Source organism: Emydura macquarii, unplaced genomic scaffold (genome assembly GCF_026122565.2).
Source record: "Emydura macquarii macquarii isolate MOO-44397 ecotype Brisbane River unplaced genomic scaffold, CSIRO-AGI_Emac_v2 contig_1644, whole genome shotgun sequence".
Taxonomy (NCBI): Eukaryota; Metazoa; Chordata; order Testudines; family Chelidae; genus Emydura; species Emydura macquarii.
The window spans coordinates 2,255,734-2,277,420 of NW_027131781.1; the positions used below are offsets into that span (position 1 = coordinate 2,255,734).

At 47.0% G+C, this 21,687-nt stretch overlaps 1 protein-coding gene across 6 annotated transcripts in view; it reads right to left on the reverse strand.

Annotated features, from left to right (window-relative positions):
- ADAMTS7 (ADAM metallopeptidase with thrombospondin type 1 motif 7) overlaps positions 1–21,687 on the reverse strand; it is a 127,268-nt gene that overhangs the window by 82,066 nt on the left and 23,515 nt on the right. For all 6 annotated transcript variants that reach the window (XM_067555460.1, XM_067555458.1, XM_067555457.1 and 3 more), the window contains 5 exons: positions 21,290–21,439; positions 18,301–18,444; positions 8,696–8,840; positions 8,125–8,217; positions 6,495–6,640 (listed from right to left, as the gene is read on the reverse strand). In XM_067555460.1, coding sequence (XP_067411561.1) covers positions 6,495–6,640; positions 8,125–8,217; positions 8,696–8,840; positions 18,301–18,444; positions 21,290–21,439 — 678 coding nt within the window. The remainder of the gene's footprint in view (positions 1–6,494; positions 6,641–8,124; positions 8,218–8,695; positions 8,841–18,300; positions 18,445–21,289; positions 21,440–21,687) is intronic.

Sequence of the window (21,687 nt, forward strand, 5' to 3'; positions counted from 1 at the left end):
CCAATTAAAATCTAATGAAGCTACGATGTAATGCAGGCTTCCCTCCTTCTCTCTCCCCCCTCCCAGCCTGAAACAATAGCTGCATTCAGAAGCAACTTTCCCAAACAGCCAGTCTGCACCGGCTGTGAGAGGAAGATCTGAGGTCCTCCCAGTGGCTGTGTCACATCAAAAGGTGTGAGTCCTGAGGCTCACTGCTGTCGCGCTGGCTCCGTTTTGGCTGAACCTGTCCATGGACTCTGTGCATTAGAGAGGAATATCCCACCACCAGGCAGCGGTGGCAAAACATCTAGCATGCAGTGCGGTAACACACTGTTGTACAGCACAGCAGGCCTCCGGGCTTTGTGGCATCAAAGAAAAATGTGTGGGATCTGAGCTCTTTTCTATAACCATTTCAGTTATTGAAAGTGACAGTTTTTAAAGTACAATTCACTTTCACCAGGGAAGCTGCTTGTTTACATTTTGCATTTCACTCCAGTAGGACAATGAAAAGTGACTCATTCCTTCTGGGTTTCTTTCTAGACAATTTTACTTTGGGGGTTTTCATGCAATAGCAGAACATTGCAATGTCTGGGCTACAACGCTGCTGGGGAATATTTAAAGCCAAATGGGAAGGGGGAAAACTATTTTCTTTTACGAAATTAGAATCCAATACACTAAAGCACAAGTTAAATAATGTCTATGAGTCTATGATTCTAAAGCACAAGTTAAATAATGTCTATGAGTCTATGATTCTAAAGCACAAGTTAAATAATGTCTATGAGTCTATGATTCTAAAGCACAAGTTAAATAATGTCTATGACGTCCTTGTGAGATTGTTTTGTAAAACTTTTAAAAATCAAATTGACGTTTTGGACCTACCCCGACAGTGCGACTTTACTTTACGAATATGGCCAGTTTTACACCCTGGATTGATGATGCTATAAAAATGGCTATTACAGTTAAGCGTCAATGGTAATGTTTGATGTTTGCAGCCTTTCTTTCCTGTAATTGTAGTCAAGAATCATTAGCAACATAGGAACCTATAGTCTCAGCCATCTCCTCATCACTGTTCTTGCTCTTTGCTTTCACTAACTGACAAATGATTGCCATTTCTCAAGATAAAACTGGCTGATTACATTCCACCGAAAATAAAGCCATCTGTTTTGCATCTTTGCAGTTATGCCCTGATGAGATTGCTTTGGCTAACAGCATGGATTACTGTAACCATAATATTCCCCTACTGGACACACATTTATTGAAAATGGCCCAGCTATTGGAAACAATTCAAGAGAGATCTTCTTTTGCCATTGTCTATTTCTGTATTAATAAAATAGAAGGCACAGGTCCTGTCCTCTTTTCACCCCGGTATAAACATGGAGTAGTTCTATCCTTGTAATGAAGCCCTCATTGGAGTTATTTCAGGTTTACACCAGTGTAACAGAGATCAGACTGTGGCCCATTTTGGCTCTGTCTTGGAGGGTGCTATTCTTCAGCTTTCCCAAGGATGGGTCGCCAACCCCGGGTCTGCTCCTGTTCTAACTTGAATCAATGGCAAACCTGCCATGGCCTTCCGTGGGTGCAGGACTGAGTTCTTCATGCTCCAAGTGCTGGGCAAGTAGCATCCACCGCTCAACTGCCTTGAACCTACTGTTCTCTGACGGGGCCAGAGCACATTGTACAACACAGTTATTCCATCTATAACATTACACTCAATGACAGCACGTGTTTAGTTAACCGTACTTCTACTGGTGCGTGCTTTAGAAGAGTGAACATCTCAAATGTGCTAACCAAACATTTTGACCATCACACTTGATTGTGTGCGTGATTATTATGTGCTAAGTGTTTGCACTAATATAACACTGGAGAGACTTTTTGCCAGCTAGGATACTTTGACCATGTTTTCTCTCCAATAGGTGGTTGCAAGTGAACTCTCATTTGTCTCCATATTTTTCACATCACCACAGAAGGCTCCATATTGCCTATACCTCTGCAGTTTGCCCTTGGTACGTTTTTTGGCCAACAACCCTAGTAGAACAATTGCTATGACTATTTACACCTCAGGGAGAGTGGAACAGGCCCAAGGATCAGACACACATGAAGAGGTGGCAAGGAGCAACACAACGTTTTACTAATTGAAACTTATTTAGAATTGCATAACCTGACTTGAATTCACATCAGCTGAATAGATCTGATTCTGATCTCACGTACACTAGTTTTGTACTCGTGTGGAGTTACTTGTCATTGGGGAAGTGGTCTGATGTGTAATATATCCCATCAAATCCTACACACAGTTTAGACAGAACATCCACACACTAGCTAGAACTACTTTCCATACCCTTCCCTTTATACAATACGGAAAAGAAATCTTCACCTGAAATGATTGTAAAGGCTTTGGGGACAGGAACTGTTTTTTATTTTATGTTCAGTGTCCAACACAAAAGGACTGTGACCCTAACTGGTGTTTGTTTATAGGTGTTACTTTAATCAGAGTTGGGTGAAAATTTTCAGCTCAAACTTTCTCCGGCAAAAAATGCAGTTTGGGGACACCAAAATGTTTCACAAATTAGTGTCCATTTGCCCAAATTGCTTGTTTGAAACAAAAATCTGAAAAATTAAAATGTTTTGATTTTTTGTTTGGTTTGAAACAACTTTTTGTTTCTAAATTTCCTTTAATTTTATTGTAAAAGTATTTAAAAATGTTTAAAAGTGGTCAAAATCAGAACATTTTGTTCAACCTGAAATTAATTTTTTTTTTCAACTTTTCAATTTGCTAAAAATTTCAAAAAAATAAATGGTTTTGGTCCAACCCAAAGCTATTTTTTCTTAACTTTTCAAAATTGCCAATAAACTGAAAAATCTGTTATTTGCCAAGCTCTAGCTCTAATATAATAAATACTGAAGAGCCTGATACCAGCAGCAGAATTGATTTCATAATAATCTATTCACATATACAACGCTGGAATTCCTCTGATGCAGAAGGAGTTCCCAAAAGTTATAACTGTTTGAAGATGTGTTTAGAGCTAGTGAAAGAGGCTGGATTGACCATGCTAGACATCCAAACACTGTCTACATTAGCTTCACAAGAAGTGGTTGGAATTTTTTGGCAAACTATCTTTGGGATGTATGGAACAGAGTTGGACAGTCACAAAAAAAGAATCAGGATGCTGTCCGCCCTGGAAATAAAGATGTCAAGATGGTCAAATGGTTGGACACTCCAGGATAGGAAACGAAATGAGGTTGTGAGGAGCCTAACGTGGGTTGTACCAATGGCAGACAAGTTGAGGGAGAGTAGGCTGCATTGGTATGGACATGTCCAAGGGAGACCGGCACGTTATCTTGATAGGAATGCCCTTGCAATCATCATGGATGGAAGATGATCAAAGGTAGGCCAAAGAATCAATACATGGACCAGATATCAATGGATCTGAGCGAGACCAATTTCATGACAGCCTGGTGTACAATCAAGAATTTTGGAAGGAGGCTATAAAAGTCATTAACCTCAAGCAGGGATGTGTTGAAGAAGAGGCGGAGGAGGATCTTTTTTGGGGGGAATTGTCAGCAGTTGCAACCAACTGTCCCCACCACCTTTCCCACACTGCTCCCAATAGACCTCAGACCTACTCTGAAGGAACAACTGGCCTACTTGGCAGTTTTGTCAGGAGTTCAGGTAGGGAGGCCAAAGGCGGAATGAGCTACAGGGACCGAGCTACTTGCCCATCACTGAAAGGTGATCAGTCAAACGTGGCCATTCAGCAGAACCAGAATGAGCTCAAAATTACTGTAATGCAAAAAGGTCTGGAGGGATATTAAAGAAATGGGAAATGGCTGCAGCTGGGCTGCTCATGTGAGCAAGGACTGTGGGGCTGGAACATAGACCAGACATGAACATGTGTCTGGTGTTGAAAGGCCCTCCACCCCCAGCCCCACACCAAGCATATAGCCGAAGGGCATTTCACGAAGGGAATTGTAGTGGGATGGCCTGCGCCTTTAAGGACTGGAGGCCTGTAGCTGGCCAGCTCCAGACAATTAACCTGTCTTCCTGGGGTGAGGTGTGGGGCTTAATTAGAACCAGCTGGGTGTGGATCAGGTGATGCCCCTGTAAAGGGCAGCAAGCCACTGCTAGAAGAAAGGAGAAGCTCAGGAAATTGTAGATTCCTGCAGGTAAGACCCTGAGGCCTGAGGTAAGACCCTGAGGAGTTGCCCTGGCTAGGAGGGGGCTGGGTCACACCTGCTGAAGGAAGAAATCCCTGCGACACCAGGGAAGTTTGGGACAAGGCCCAGCTTACGGCTGGAGGGAAGATTTTTCGTGTTTAAAATTGAACTTTGTTAATAAACTGGCTCCTAAGGAGGCTGTTACTGGACTTGTAAAAGCCTCTTCTTGAGTTTACTGTGCAAGGGGGAAGGGACACTGAGGGTGGGGGCTGAGGCTACCAGGGGGCACCTGGGAGTTGGAAGGGCCACTCGATGCCAGATATGATTCAAAGCTCAATGGAAATCTTTCAGTTGATTCCCACGGGTTTGGGATTAGGCCCTCAATGCTCCATGCTGGTAAGTGCTAAGTGATGGAAACAGTTTTCACTGTGTGGGTAGGAGGCTCCAAGTCCTGCCTGGTTTTCCAGGGGAGATTGGGAAGGTAGTTCAAAAAAACCCAAAAAACTCCTTTTCCCAGTCCTTTAAAAAGAGTAGAACCCTTCTGCAGTGAATCGAGTTATTCTCAGATGTCTGGAAGCTCCCAGCATATCTGGGCACTGTTTGTAGCTGTTTCCTGGTTCTTAACCCTCTTCCAGCGTGAGTGTGTCGCGACGTTTTCCAGGGCACATTGCCACATGACCATAAGAAAGTTACACTTTCCTTAATCAGTTTCTTCTGGGAAAACTGAATTAAAGGACATAAAATTAGTGGTTTATGGCTATGGAAACACCTAAAGTTTACCCTAAATTACCCTGTTCAGATATGTCTTTGCTCCATCGGAAAGGCAAGGCCAAAGAGATTTACCTACAGCAGCCAAAACAAATAATTTCCTCGGAGGAGCTTTGCCAGTTTGCAGTGTTTGCTTTCCCACATGCCTGTGGCTGCCTTTAAAACACTCTGTGAACGACAACTGCACTTCTCCAGCAAAACGCATGTCAGACATACATTTTGCTCTTGACCTAGAAACAAGATCACATACTCTTTTTTTTAACCAAGTTCCATTGCACATGCTAAAATTATGTACTTATGAAAGAGGTTAACCAGGGACTCCACTCTGGGTTCATTAGAGACCTTTCTTTATCTGAGTCTGAAACTCCTGAAGCCATGAAAGGCTGAAAGCCACCCGACAAATAAGTACCAACCATAAAATTGCTCTTGTGGTTGTGACTGATTGTGTACTCAAACGACCTCAGGAAAACCAGCAGTGTGTGTTAAAACACTTAGGGCGGGAGTGCTGTTGAGACATGCACCTAAATGGTGAGACCTGTGTTGTTCTGCAACCTGGAATGTCATTTCAGCCCTCAGTCAGGACAGACCATTGTGAAAATATTCCTCTGCAAGGAACATGGAGGCAGAGGCCCTTCCTACCTTTTGCTCAACTGGTGCCATTGCCTTCTAAGCAGAATTTGTCACAGACTTAATGGAAAGTTCTGCTTACAAACGGGCGGCATGACATAGCCCCATATCCTTTAAACCCACTGTGTTGCCACAGTTCATCATAACTCCGGCTCCTCACCGTAGTTCCCGGCCTCGGACACAGTTACCTTTGGGAAAGCTCTGTTTCTAACACAGTACACCACTTATCTGGCAGGGGAAGAAAGCGGCAGCTGGGTCGACCCAGAAGTCCTGGAATGGCCAATGCTACACCAGAGTCCGTTATTCAGATGCTTTGATAATAGGGCCACCTTTCTTAGAAAGTTACGTCAGATTTGGCTGCTGCCACATGAAAGTCTGACAGAAAGAAACCCTCTGCTTGTGGCTCACACACCTTGCTATAACCTGCATGCAAACTGCTCATTGAGAACAAAGGGCAGTAAATGACGCTGGAATATTCCCCAGTGATTCTGCATCTGCTTAAAGGGGCATTTTTCCTTTTTGGCATTAAAAAAGTCATTGAATATGTGTTACATTCACAAGTGCGTCAGAGACCCATCGACTCATCTTTACCGTTGCTTTGAATTGGATCTCAGGTGCTTTCTGCCTGGACTAATCACGAGCGATTTGTATGTAAAGATAGGCAAAGAAAACTCTAACCCTCAATCCACAGACCTTCCCCGGCACAGATTCCTAGATAACCCCCTCAGCTGAACTGCCTGTGTTGTTTCAAAGGAATGCTGTTTTAAAAGAGACCCTCTCCATGGGTCACCTCTTTGGCTCTGATGTAGTGAAGTTTTGTACAGTGAAACGGTAACCCGGTGGCAGGGTCATGCCTTCCTAGATGACAAGAAGATATTCAGATATGTGCTGTGAATTGGGTTTTCCTAATGCAGTCATCGATTTAAGGAACCTTACCACATCGGGACAGAGCAAGAGCCTTAACTTACGTGGGGTTCTTGCATTGCCTTTCTGCATTCTGCACCCCAGCACCGCATGTCCGAGAGCAAGCAGACCAAGAGCTCCAGCTTCCCCAGCCTCCATCAATAGGTTCTGGGCGGTAGCCCACCTGCACGCACTCTCCATTGAAGCACCACTGCAGAATAACACAAACAGGCGTGAGGCCTGCGGACGTTTAACAAGGCACTCACTGGCAATAGTTTATAAATCCCTAACCCGGTGAAAGTGCCGCAAAGGGGAAAAGGACTCTGTGCTAGAGTGGCGCCATGGGGAACCACGGGACACGCGGTTAGTGTGAGGTATGCGCATGGGAACCAAACTGCTTTGGTTTCACACACAGTGGTTTCACCACCACTCCCGCTGAAGCTTTCTGGCAATGTCTCGGCAGCTCACGTTTCCCGCAGTGAGATTTATGGCGCGGGTTTCACAGCAAAAGCTCCGTCAGCTGGTCACCCAGTGTAACATGGGGAATGGGTAAGAGGGCAGGTTTTACAGGTAAAGCCTAAGGGGTCCTTCATGATCAGTAGAATATAACTAAACTCTTAGTGCCGGGTTACTGGGACCAGCCTTTCTGCATCTAGCCTCACCCAGGAGGGAGGGACGTGGAAAGTTCTTATGTTACCATTATTCTGTTTTCTGATCCCTTGAACCTGAAGCCACTATCCTGGTCCCAAGACGCAATTTAGAACAGTCGCAGGGTTGCTCTGTAATGCGCTCGCTACGATAGTACACGAAGGGTCACTGTAGCAGACAGAGAATGGCTGGATGAGGCATCTCTCTAGCCAGGCCCCTTTGCCTTAGCCAGGCCCCCTACACCCGGGATGGGGACAGGAAAGCTACCCTAGGCCTGTGCCAGACAGGGATTTCTCTGCCTGCTTTGTGCTGCGAAAGCCAAAGAGCAGGTGGAACAGGGGCCTCGCTCTGGCTGTTAGTTCTCCTCTTTCGTTCCAGCTACACTACGCGGGGCGGGTCAGTGAGGCTGCCGCTGCGTACGCAATGCTTGGAACGTCAAGGGCTGCCATGTGAACACGTCACATGACTCCGACTCCTATGTTCCTTCAGTAAGCTGCGGGTCCAATGGATGTAGGGCCCAGTCCTGTCGTTCTTACCGAGGCCAATCTCTCACTGAAAGCCACTGGGGCCGTGCCGGAGTAAGGACTGCAGGACTGGGCCCATATTAAACATCCTGATTTAGGAGCGTATTTTTGCCTGTAAAATTTTGGATTTTACCCTTTACCTTTAAAGTCAAGCAGAGGGGGACAAATCCCCCCATTCGCTCCCCACGCCCCTCCCCACCCCCCGGGTTTGCTGATCCTTGTGCACAAATTTCACCCCGTGTACATGAAAGAATAGACATAGCCTCTAGACCTCACCTTGGCAAAGCTGATTTGGCAAACACTAGCACCTGGCTGCCTCTCTGATTTGAAGCATAAGCTGATTTCATACTCAGCACCACTGAACATTGAAGTAATCACCAGGAGCTGTCGTTCTGATGCTGTGGAAATATCTTTTGCAAGGTGTCCTATTTCTCGACTTCCATAATAAAGCGGTGTGATGAAAACTGTCCCTGACCTGCAGAATGAATCGACGGCAGCTGCAAACACAGTTTACGCTAATTACCTTGTTCTCGCCACACTTTGTGCCGTCAACGGCAGCGTCCAGCTTGGAGTGGCAGGTGTTCCCCACTGAGCACCACAGCGTATTGCAGACGTTCTGCGGAAAACAAGTGTGGACACAGCACGGGGATTACAGAGCACTGCAAAGCGCCAGCCCCGCTCTGAGCTGTTCAGAACGTGTCCACACACTGACTTATCCCACCCATCTGAACAGTCGGCAAAGAAAGCCGCTGTCACCTTGTTGTCTGTGGAACTCCCTTTCTGGCGGTTTGGAAGTTAGCTTTCTGATATTTAGCCCCTTCCCCTCATTTACAGCAACCCTTCCTTAAACCAGGAGGAGAGCATGGCTGTGTGTGCTGTCAGCTTGGCTGCCGGGACCTACTGGAAGGGGGGCTCCACAAACAAACAAACAAACCGCTCTCCTAATTCAGCCAAGATGACACCGGCCTTCTCTTCACATTGTGGGATCTCTTCCTTCCTCAGCAGGGAGCAGGCTTCTGTGCAAAGACTCTCACCGTTCACAAATTCTATAATTACATTCAGGAAAACTCCAGGAACGCCCCGCCCTGGCTTACATCCATGTCATCGCAGAAGGCCGAATATGCTCCATACTGCAGCCGGCACTGATGGCTGACGTCATAGAGGACTCCTGGTGGCACCAAGGGGAAGTCTACCACTTCTTTGGCAGGTGGGTCATCCAGACACAGCCCCCAGCCTCGACTGCAAACATGAAAAGACCGAGTCAGAATCAAGCAGATGGAAATCAGTGTCGGACACTGAAAGGAGCCAGCAAAGTAGCTTCTTGCAGAACGTTAGAATTGCTGTTAAAAACAAAGGAAGAGTCACGACTCTCGTGCACAAATGGCCGCCGTGGGTCACCATTCAGCTGCAGGAGGTGAACAGCAAGAACCCTTTGCTTTGATACCCTGTGATTTCCTGGGAGTCTGTTCTAATGGGCTTTCCAGACCCAGCACAGCTGGTGAAAGCGGGTGCACACTCCATAAAAGTCAATGGAGTTACATCCACTTACCCCAGGAATAAGGCCCCAGAGGTTTCAATGCGCTCCAAATGAACACCCAGCCCGCCAGGTACTCATCCGAGCCAGAGAAGCGGTGAGGGTTGCCAGCCCTTACTGCTTACCCCGGGGCATGTCCATGCAGCGTTCTGCGCTGGCTGTAGGAGAACAGCGGTTCCCAAGCGTTACCTCATTGCTCTATTGCTACCTGTAAAGTATTTCAGCATGCGGGACCCATTTCACTGTCACTGACGAAACTCCCAGGATGTGGTTCACTTTGCGTGCATGTCTCCATTTAAAACTTAACCAAAGGGATCCCGCCCCCATTTAACATTAACGTAAGAGAAGAAAAAGCGGATTCCACTCCTAGGTCTGACTAGCAATAACTGAAGAGCCCTCCAGCCTAAAACTTCATTGTCAGAGATGGAAAGACAGCCTGATTTTTACTGTGGGACCTTGAAAGCACTTGAGCACGTTATTACTGTGCTTAAAAGAGCTATCCCAAAGGGGAGAACAAAACACTGCCCGGCACATGCTTAACCTGCCACGATGCGAAATGTTCGCTATAAAACCCACCTCCCTGAGAGCAGCTGCCAGGCTGTTTCTTGCACCAGGTTAATGTGAGAGGAAAGCCTGAGTCTGCCGCCCCTTCCTCAAGCCTCGATGGATACCGAACTCGGCCCTGCGCTGTTTGTTAGTTTTGCTCCTCTAGCGTTTGATGAGGTGGCAGGTTTGACGCAGACGGCCTGCACTTTAAATTCTCTCCTTGCGAGAGCAGATTGAAGGATTGAGCCCCTGGCCTCGTTCCTGTTATGGGAGACACTTTTCCCTGTTCCCACCATCTAGCTTTGTGCCTGACACTTCTGAAGCCATGTCGATTAATCCCTCAGTCAAGAAACCTGCACTCGGTCCCGCCCCGCAGCACAGCCATTGAACGATAGTTCCTGTTATCTGTTTCATTTAGAGGTTTCTGAGAGGGGTCATTTGCAGAGCAACGGTGGTTATGAAATGGAAGAGACAGCACCAGCTCTGTAGGGCATTTAACATATAATAGCTCACAGGCTCCTTGTCACAACTACCCTGAAAAGGAGCAAAACCTAAGGTCAAGAGCTGCCAAATCAGGTCAGCTAGAGAGATGCTGTTGGTGCCGACATGGAGATAAACAACCAGGGTATCTTATTGCAAGACAGGGAGGGAATATAAAGGAAAATTACTGGCAGACCTGATCAATTTCCAGTTAAAGTTGGGATAGCAATTTGTGGGTGCTTCCTATGTGGTGTAGCACAAGGAAGGGCATCGCAAATGTGAGTGTGTGGAAAAGACTAAGCACTGCTGCATTCATTTCAGTTGTGAGGCATCGGAGTGTTTATGTTCTCGTTGCTTACTGTTCTTTAAGACAGGCCAGCTGCTGCGTTTGAGAGGATGCCAGTGGGCGTAGGAGACCAAGCAAGTTGTGACAATGTTTATGTCCATGGAACCACAGATGTAGACAAAACTAGCAGCAGCTTGATTAGATTCAAGAACAAAATCCCAGTGGTGTCTCAGAGCACCACAGCAGGAGGGGACAGAGGCAAAATATTTTTAAATGAATGTTTACCCTCAGTTGAAAGAAATCTTTAAGGATGTTTATGTTACGATGGAGTTTAACCCCGCAGAGGAGATAAAGTCAGAGACAAAAAAGACAAATAGAATGATTTCCGCTCCCCAGCAATTTTTTTCCTCCTGCCTTGTGCTTCGTGGATATCCAGAAAGTTAAGTATGCAGCCATGCCACTGTGCTTGCATTGCAAAATGAGCGGTGATGTAGTTTAACCATTAGAGCGCATTATTTTGGGGCAGAGGTGGTGCATTTAGAGGAGATGGATGGTATTTTTCAGCAACTATCTGGACGAACTTTAATTTCCTTTTAAGTGTTGTATTTTGGAGAAGGGGAAATTTTAGGGCACACCAGCAGTAGCACCTTCCTTTAGACAGTGCTTTCAGAACTGAAGGATCTCAGTGCAGTTCACATCTACGTTCAGCCCTGCTCAAACGCAGCAGCCTCCGAAGTGGAGGGCAGCAATGAGCCACCAGGCACCACAGGGAGCCAGGGGAGATTTAGGCCAAGGGCATGGGGACAAACCAGTGCCGTAAGAGTTTAAGGACCATGCAAAGCAGGCAGGAACTCGGCATGAAGGCCTGGTCCAAGAGACCCACGCATAGGAAAGTGCACTCAAGTCATTTCGTCTCCTCTCTGGGGAAGCAGCCCTGATCCAGGATTTAACTCTGTCATTCCAAGGAGCCCAGCTTACACCCAAACACTTTGTCGTACTGTTTAAACACATCTTGGCTAGTATTTATTTATTTAGAAAAAGCAAGTCAGAAGTATCCTGACTCTTCCAGAACAAAACAACCTGGAGCACAGAGCACGAGCTCAGATCTCCTTCCAGTTCTTTTAACAATAGCTTCTGGAAAAATGCCCCCACCCTCCCCCTTGGCCTGTCCTGGAGGTGTGAATACTCTTGGAAAGGCCTGGGGAGGGAAAATTTAGCAATTGGCTTTCCCCATGCAAACCGAAGCTCTGATACCCTCAGCATGGAAAGAAGCCGAAGCTCCTTGGCCAGCACACGTGATACATGCACTTGCTGGAAATGTTCATCCGCTGTCCCTGAAAAATATGCTAATTTACTGAATACATGGACAGGGCGCCTAGATGCCATGGGGGAGGGGGGTTTCTCAATGGGACAGATAAGGAAAGAAAGAATTAAACTTCGGTCATTTGAAATGGGCAGATGAGGGTGTGATGCCAGGGGATCCTACGGTTCTCTGATGTGTAACAAAACAAGGCAACAGCAAAGAAAAATCTTCCAATGAGTCTCGAACCTTGACATCAGTCCAAATCCTGCTGTCCTTGGGAAAGCGCAAAGGCCTCCCCGCAAAGGGACTATATGGACCAGAGGGTTCTGTGTGGGGTGTGAGGGGCAATTTGGCTACTTAAACCTAGTTTTGCTTCTCTGGGTAGCTCCTAGTTTGCTGGTAAGAGGGATGAGTCTGCAATATTCCTGCTGGAATCATGTTTGGTTGCACAATCCTCTCCAGCCTTATGACTTAGAATCAGCTATTAAGTGCAATAATAAAACAGACGCGTGTAGCAATCGCCTGACGAGACTCGAACGCCCAACTCCTAGTAACCTCCTTACCCAAGCCACAATATGAGCAAAGAGCTCTCCTGTGGGAGTTGTTATAATACTGCAACCACTTCTTGCTTCATCGTTAGGTTCGTAATTCATGTCGGTTTACAAAACCCTTGACTCCCCGCCTGATTAGCAGTCAACATGACAAGTACTATTCGCTTAACTGAGCATCATGCGTCTGTCTCAAGATGAACAAAATGAGAATCCCACTCCCAATCACAGAGCATCTCAGCAACTCCCTGAAGGAAGGCAGCCCATGTCACATTCACCAGGAACAAGCTGTACAATGAGGTCAGAATCAAGTTCCTCCCTCTGGGGAAGTCATGACCTCCATTTAATCACGTATGGGGAAAGGGTCTCATTGGAGCAAACCTGCTAAAGGCAGATGTCCTCGTGCTTCATACACCGTGGTGACCCCATAAATGTCGCTGCAAATATTCCACAGCTAATGTCAATGACCTACTAATACAGACAGACTAGGTTGTCAGCATTAAAGCTCCCTGTCCCATATCTCTGCATCTCCAAGCTACAACCGTCAGAAAGGAAGCTGACAGGAATGGTGGAGTATACCTTTAAAGGAGGTTGCAGGTTGGGGTTGGTCCTGCTGTGAGCAGGGGTTGGACTAGACGATTCCTGAGGTCCCTTCCAACCCCCATCTTCTATGATTCTACGATTCTATGATTTCCATGGCTACTGATGTATGCATTACATGATCTTTCTTGGTCCGCTAATGGTCCTCTCTGACCGCTTTCCCTGTCTCAAAGCTCATGTTTTTTACTTCTTGAAACCTCCAGGTCTTTCTATGGTTACTTAGGAAGCAAAGAGAACCAGGGTTGTTGACAGTGGATTTTCAGATGCTGAAGTCTTCAGACGTTAGTAAAAGTCAGTGAGGCATGAGGGGACGTTTATAGGATGTTGGTGGGCACTTAATTCTGGAATGTTCCTGATCCGCTTTCAGTGCCATCAAATGCTTTTGCTGTATTACCCAAGGGCTTGTCTATATGAGCAAGTGTCGCCGGTTTAACTTTAAGGAGCTTATTTAAACCAGCTTAGTTCAGCTGATGCAAACCCCTTTAAGGACATTCTGATTTCAGTGCATTATAGCAGTTTAGCTTAGGGTGACTGGGAACAGGTTTAAACTAACCCAGAATAAGACAGCCTTAAACCAAAATCAGAGCATCTGCACAGGGGTTTAATTATACTGATTTACATGAAACTGGCGAGCCTTTCTCATGGAAACAAGGTCTCCCACTAGCTGGGGTTACAGCCCATCACACAGTCAGATACACTTCTGCATGCTGTACATTTCCAAAGGGTGTAGCCGGGCCTGTCCCAGCCAGAACTCTCCCTCTGGCCAAACGCACAGTGTCTCTGTCCATCTCCTCACCCTTCCTACCGTAGCACCTTGGCTTTGCAGCCCCAGCCAGCTCGTCGGAAATCGAATGATTTAAAATGACATGGATCTTTTTCCACAAGCAGCTTCCCAGCGATTCTCTTCTTGGGAGAGGTGCCAAGCACGTTGCTTTTGCACAGACCGTAGGTTTGAAATGCGTTGTTTCTTTCCAGCACCATGTATCTACGTCTAATTCTAGCTAGAACACACTGTCATCTATGCCATGCTGGAGAGGACTGGCTTTCTGAGAGTACTACGGCGTTAAACTGCCATGAAATGCAGAGCTGATCACGTGACGGGAGGAAATATTGTATTCCTGCTGCAAGTCTTAAATTCATTTCTGAGTTCAGCAAAGTCGCTGCCTGGCAGCTCCAAGCTATTTGGTTTCCTTGCTTATGGAAAAACCTCAAACGAGTGTTTCTAGAAAGGGAAAGAATGCATTCTTTACAGCAGAACGTCAGGCACCCATGGCATGGCATTGCTGCTTCTCAAGACTGGTTTGTGTCTGACGTGAAACTTCAGTCAAAAGAAGAAGGGCAAAACACCCTGCTTCTGGATTTCCCCAGGGCATTTTGTACGGCCTCTCAGTCTGCAGAGCACACGGAAAAGGGGAATTTAGCTTTGCCATCCACTTTAGGTCTCTGAACTTTAATCTGTCTTTATCTTCTAGGCAACACTTCACAGCTGTCTGACAGGGACGGGTATTGGAGCAGCTCCAGGCTGGCCTCAAGGTTTTGCACACATGACTAACGGTGCCAGACAAAAGTTGACAAGCCTTTCACCCTGGCCTCCATGCATTCTGCATACGGAAGTTAGGTAATTGGTTGCCCAGGCGTCTTACTTGCATCCAAAGGTGGTCGATTCCAGGAGCAAAACATATGCAAACCTACCTTTGTATGAGCAGAAACGGAGCATGAGGCTACTGAGGCCTGGTGGGAAATGTCTCATCTTTCCCTTTTCCTGGCTCTGCACTGCATCTTGAGCCCAGCCTGCAGTTACCACCACCTTGACTCAGCACAGCTCTGGGCTACATTCCCCTCCCACAGCTAAGCTCTCTAAATGCCCAGTTGCTGTAGGAGACCAGGAGACGATAGCTGTGATTCATTCAGCCAGAGATGTGGCTGTAAGAAAGTCACACGATACCACGTGGGCCCAGGAAACACAACGCTAAGGAAATTGCACTCGGTCCACTTATCGACATCCTAGTTACTTACACCTCTGAGAAGGTGAAGTCAGAGGAGTGCAAAACTGGAAGGGACCCTGATAGCTCATCGAGTCTAGTCCCCTGCATGGAGGCAGGACTGAGGATTATCTAGACCATCCTTGACAGGTTTGTCTGACCTATTCTTAAAAACATCCAGTGGCGGATATTCCACAACCTCCCTCGGTAACGTGTTCCAGTGCTTAACTACCTTAGAGTTAGACCTTAGGAGAAACTTCCTACCCTCAATCTGCCTTGTTGCTATTTAAGGCCATTACTTCTTGTCCTGTCCCCAGTGGATAAGGAGAACAATTTTTTACTCTTCTTTTTATCACAACTTTTTATGTCTTGAAGACTGCTATCCTGTCCCCCCTCAGTCTTCTCTTCTCCAGACTAAATAAACCCATTTTTTTTTCAGTCTTTCCTGAAAGGACTTTTTTCTAGACTATAATAATTTGTGTTGCTCTCTGGCTGCATTACTAGCAGATGAGCGTGCAGCCACAGTTCCCCTATCATTCTTTCTTGCAGGCCCCCTCATTCCTTTCCAGTCTCCCTTCAATAATGAAGAGAAATGTCCCAGCAGCGCAAGGCACTAACTGATGGCTGCAAATCTCTAGGCCCTGTTCGTAAGAACCCAATGACGAGTCTGCAGTGTGGTGCTAAAAATAAACAGCCCTGCAAAAGAATGCGGCTCAGCCCAGTTTCAGCGTGTCAGACCGCTTGCCCATAGACAAACAGAATCCGTTTGCCTTGGAAAGTCACTCAGCGCAGAGCGGAGGGTAAAACCAGGAAGGCTTTGCTAGGAGCCCTGGCACGTGGAATACCAGGTCTCAAGAGCATGAAACAGGCAACCGGGCCAAACCCGGTGAGTGTGTTTCTCATCTCATCTTTTCAGTGGCGTTGGGAACGCCGGAGAGGCAGAAAAGAAGAGATCCCAGACACTCTATTCCTATCACTCGCCGTGCGCTGCTCTGGCCCCAGATTGCTGCCGGCCAAGGCAGTCTGGGGGTGGAAAGTTTCCGACTGAGGCATCCCCTTTTTCCCTTCTTACATTGTGCAGGGCTGGGGAGCACAGAGTGGCTACATGCCGCCCTTCAGAGGGGAGCAGGCAGGGCCTTGAATTTACTCCAAGCAGCCAGTCACAGCGTGAGCCCTCCCCAGAGCAGCAGGGAGACGGGAAGGAGCTTGTGACTTCCCACGTCATGATCTGCCTCCTGGGCTGCTCCCTGGGCAGCGCAACAACACGCTGCCCCGTACTCTGGGCTGCAGTGTGAGGATCTAGCCATGGTGAGTCATTCACTTCCATGCCTCTTAATGGGGAGACTCTCAAAGGTGCAATAGGACACTGGGCCTCGGCACCAAACCCCCCTTTGTGCCTTTGAACATGCCCCCCTTTGAACATGCCCTGGTGTAAATGAGGAGTGACTCCAGTGAAACCACTGGAATGACACTGGTGTGAGTGAGAGGAGAACCAGGGCCAGTATCTCTGGGCATGCACGCACGTGTGTCAGCTGCAAGCGTGCTGCACTTCTGAGTATCCAGACTACTAATTAACCAGAGAGAGCTGGACGGGTCTTAAGGCTGGAAAGCGAGAGGAGTAATCCAACACGTACATTCCAAAGGGCGTCTATTATTTTATAGTGCAGCGGGTTCTTTCGTGCAGGATCCGGCACGCCACCATGCGTTTATGGGTCAAGACAGCAGGACAGGTGATCCAGAACATACTGTGTGATTGAAATGGGCATTAGCCATTGGGGTTAGCAGCCAATGGCACAAGGCAATGACATTGATAAAAGGATGTAAGTGACATTTCACACAGCGCAGGAGCCCGCGAGTGAGTTTAGACCAGGTGGCTGGGTGGCAGTCATTGCTTGTGTGCTGCAGGGGGAAAGAAAATAGGAGGATCTGTAGCGAGGAGATCAGTGGCTTCGATCCAACGCTTTCCTTTCAGCGAGAGAAAGGAATAATCCGACAGTGAAATCCTGGCCCCAGGGACGTCAGTGGCAAAATTCCCATTGGTTTCAGTAGGGCCAGGATTCCACTGCTAGTGTCCAACCACCACGCCCTCTCCCCATACCGGGTTCGAATGTTCAGCCCTGGGAATGCCCTGACATTCTTGGCGGGCCTGATTCGGCAAGATGCTGAGATGCAAGGGGAACTGAGGGCAGCTTTCTGCATCTCAAGGTGGGGCCCAACAATTCAGAGGACTGGGCCCACGATGTTTGCTCTGCTTGTCTCCACAGTGCCCACGTCCCATCATTTAACTCCTCCTGTGGGAAAGCCCTTTGGGAATACACTGGCTCTGAAAGGCGCTGTACAAAAGCAAATTCGTTTCTACTCCACAAACTGTTCCCAGTCAGCTGTCAAAATTAGACACAAGAGGGCCCATTAACGATAAACGGAGGAAGAATGAGGTTGCACATTTCCACTCACCCACAGTTCCTGCACTCAGATCTCATTACATAGATTGATTTATGGTCATGTCAGCAAATTGGCCCCATATGAAAATCTCAGTGATTTGTGGTAACACTGGAACAGAGTTATGACTGAGGAGAACATTTGCTGAGGAGAAAGGAAATGCTTCAAGTGATGCATGTTCTAGAATATCAAAAACATCTGCCGCCAATTAAAGAAGATCCTAACCATCTGTCCCATCCTCTGCCTTGATCTTCCAATATCAAGACCATCTGCAGCTCATTGCTGAATGGTCCTTTGCACATGACCCACCCCCAAGACTGAAGCATTTGAGATCTGCCCTTCAGTGAGAAGCCGTGTTGCAAGAACTCCGATCCTGTTTCGAACAGAGGCTGGAGCGCTATCTCCAGAAGCTCGAGTGAAAAGGAATAAGCCTTTTGTCCATTAACAAAGTGTGTGCATTTCCCTTTTTAAGGCACCCAGAATACAGCACAATGCAGATTAAAAATGCATCCCGAGAATTTGAACCATGAGAGATCAGCAGATGAGAGAAGCCGTCCTGGAAGGCCTTACGTCCTTGCCAAGTCTTGGTGTCGCGTTGGTCTTGCTGTGGATGGATCAAGACTAAAGAGGCCTCAAGTCCATCCACAGTTCAGACCTGTTCTTCCTCCTCCCAGAAAATGCTTCCTCCCAGGCAAATCCACCCTCACTCCCACCTCACCCCTACATGGGAGCTTGTCCCCCGTCCACTCTCAAGTCCTTGATCTTCCTACCAACGACCGAGGCAGCCCAGCCAGCCCAAGCCCACACTGACGGTGGCCAGCCAGTAGCAATCAGATGTGTTCTGTACCAGCTGCTCTGAGACCAGCTCTTCCTTTCTTCAAGGCCCCCTCTGACTACTGTCCCTGCCTCCCGACTGACGGCCGAGCCCTGATGTGAGCAGAGATAGCGAAGGAAGGTAAGGAGAGAGGGTGGGGGACTTACTCGAGGAATCGTGTGACGTACTCCCTGCTGCAGCGGGACCAGGTGAGTGGAGAGGTGTCATACAGGAGCTGTGGAGACATGATGAAAGGTCTTTTCCCAACTGGCTCACAGTCATTGCCGCTTCCATCATGCTGAATCCCAAAACTGTGTAAGAGCACAGCCCCACAAAGGGGAGGTGAGCCACACGCCTGGACACAACCACACAGCTGCTTTGCGTTCTGCACATTTACATCAAGCCTTACATTACAACCGTCTAAGACAGCTTCCCCCAGAGACTCTGTAACGAACCCACCACTGCTCCGGACAGAGACTCTACCTCTTTGTAAACCCCAGTGAAGCCAGATCCAATGCAATAAAAATTATGTCACTGTCAATGTGCACCCACCTGGCTCAATGGACTGGGCCATGGACTGGGAACCAGGAGACCTGGGATCAATTCCTGGCTCTGCCATTGATCCACTGTGTGACCCGGGAAAAGGCTTCCCCTCTCTGCTATGTCTATTTAGATTGTGGGGTAGGGACTCCTGTGTGTATGTACAATGCCCAGAGGAAGGGGGCTCCAGCCTCAGTTAGGGCCTTCATGCATTATTGTCACTTAATGCATTATTGTCACACACACTCAATGTGTGGAGAGGAGTGGGTGGCTGGGTGATGGGGGAATCCCCTCGTTACTGCACTTTTATGCAAGGTCCCCAGGAGCTGGAGCAGGGTACGGAGACATGAGTTCCACTGCGGCAAGTGGGGGTGTGGACATGGATGGATTTCCTGCCTGTCCAGTCAGGGCCGGGTGGAGACCAGGCCAGCACGTACAGTAAGCCGAGCTGAGTGGATAATATGCAACAAATGCTGCGTCATTCAGTTAGCCTCTTTCTGAGTGCACAACACCTGTGAGCAGTTTGCAGTTTCCTCAGATGTTGTTAGAAATTTGATGCATTTTCCTGTGATTATTTATTTTGACCCCAGAGAAAGTATTTGATCCTTGCTGCACGTGAGTACGTTTGGTTAGTTCTGACTGGTCAGATAGGTCACGTGGTATGGTTCCTGTTCCTTGACTGGGCAAGCATGCTATACTCATAAGTGTCCATTTAACATTTGGTTTCCACAACTACTTGTGCATTCAACTGTGCAATTTATTTTCTGTGAATGCGGCTGCTGGTAAAACACGCCTGCACCAACGATCCTGAGAAGTGACTGACAAAGGGCAACGAGCGCAGACTAAGCAAAGTCGGATACAATTCCAGCAGGGATTTTGTTTTGCAGCAGTGCCCATCTCTCGCAGTGAAGCGGTGAGTGCACACTGGTAAGACTGCACAGCTCCTACTGTGTGGAGTCCCAAGAGGCGGGGTGCACTTAACACTGGCCCCGTGAGTTGTTCTCTGACATATGTAAAAACCGGAAAGTCCAGGGTGCAATTTTCTAAAGCGCCAAGCCCCACTGTCAGTCATTTAGGTGGTTTTGAAAATTTCGCCCACAAACAAACTAAAGAGGATTTATCCTTCCAGCCTCGAGGCCTGCTGCTCCTCTCACACTGGTGTAAGTCAGGAGTACTTCCACTGACGTCAGTCGAATTACACTGGCCTAAATCCAGTGCAAGCGAGATCAGAACGAGGCCCAGAGAATTCAGTGCAAGGCTGATTGGCTAAGCCTGAAGGTGAAAATGAGCTTGTTTCCAACTTGTTCTCTATGAACTAATATTTGCCTCATATAATCCCTGCGTATGCCAGAGCACAGGAACGTACTGTTCACAGTCTGAACCTTGGGGAGCCATGGCCTAGCTCCTTGTTCCCGCACAGGGGGCATTATGTGCTTTTCCAAATGCACAGCCTCCAAGTTTAAGAATTCCTTTATTGTTGCTTTCCCACTCATTAAAATGCATGGGCTCCGAGATGCATTTATTACGCACTTTCAGCAGTAACTACATCGAATATGGAAAGCTCCTGGGGGCAACTGATATAAAATACAATGAATCAAGGTGCTGAAAGGGACCACAGAACAGCAGTAAACGGTGTTGCTTAATTTAAAGGCTGAGGTTTACTACAGCTGTCGAGGCAGTCTGTAAGTTGCCAGTTTGACACATTACTCACATCTGTATATTTCTGAGGCATTCACTGAAAATGTAATGGAAATAACGTGCAAGAAATACTGCCTGCAAATCAGAATGTGCGTGGTGGTGTTGGTATCATACCCAATGGGAAATGTAGACAGGGGAAAATGTAAAGCAAACATTTAATGAATGGATCAATGAATCCAAAACGTAACGCAAGTCAGTGAATGTTGTGACATGGGCCTTTCCTTAAGGTACATTTTTTATGTAAATGTAGAAGAATTTTGAAGTAGTTTTTCTTACTGCAAACCCGAACAAGAAAAAGATGAGAATACTGAACAAAACTGATTGAATTGAACTTCAGGTAACATATACTTACCCAGAGAAAGATGATATACACAATATGAGATTAAATTAACATTTAAAATATATAATGGTTTCCTGGAACTGTATTAATCTTATATTTAAAAGATCTTTCCAAAGGTTAATTGCATTAAACAGATTGGGAGAACAAATAAAAAATTTGTCACCGATTCCAGAAATAAACTAAATTTGAATAATTCTTAATTAAAAAGCTTTGTTCAAAACATTTCACGAATTCTAGTTTGATCTTGGGCCAGACCATTTACAGAACACCATTTAGCTTCCCTTGAAGTCAGAGACATTGTGTTCTGTCAGACTGGATTTGTCATAGAAATATAACTGATCTGGGACTCCTGGGAGTGTGCAGAGACAGTTTAAACTCAGAAAATAATAGTCCTAAAAAGGAAACTCATGAGCAAATTCCTCCAGGTGAAGTCAGAACTGCCACTGACTTCAGAAAGAGTTTTGCCTGAGTAAGACAAGGGATATTTTCCCACCTGCACTTTTTAAAGTAATAACTGAGCTGTGAGTCTTTCCAGGAGAGGGGTCAGGAAAGAGATGAAAGAAACCCCTACAACGTACCAGTGTCCGAGTTCATGGGCCACGGTGAAAGCCAGGGGAAGTCCTGTATCCTCATTTATATTGCAGCTTCTGTGGGGCTGGCACATCCCTGACACGTGCGAGAGACCCAGAGTCTCACACGGCCTGTTCATCGCAGCACAGATGTCTTTCCTTTGCCAGTCAGGGAGGAAAATGAAACAAGCACACGGGACAAATCAGTGGTTTAAATTACAGCATCTTCCAAGGTGTCAACATGAAACTGGACACAACTGTTGTCTGAAAACTCTGGAGTGGGCTCAGCAATGACATTGAAAGGGAAACCCTGAATGTTGTAAGCAATGCAAGGTTTGTATTGAGTAGGAGACAGTATACATCTCCCGGAGTAGAAGGGACTCTGGTCTCACTTCAATACAGTAGAC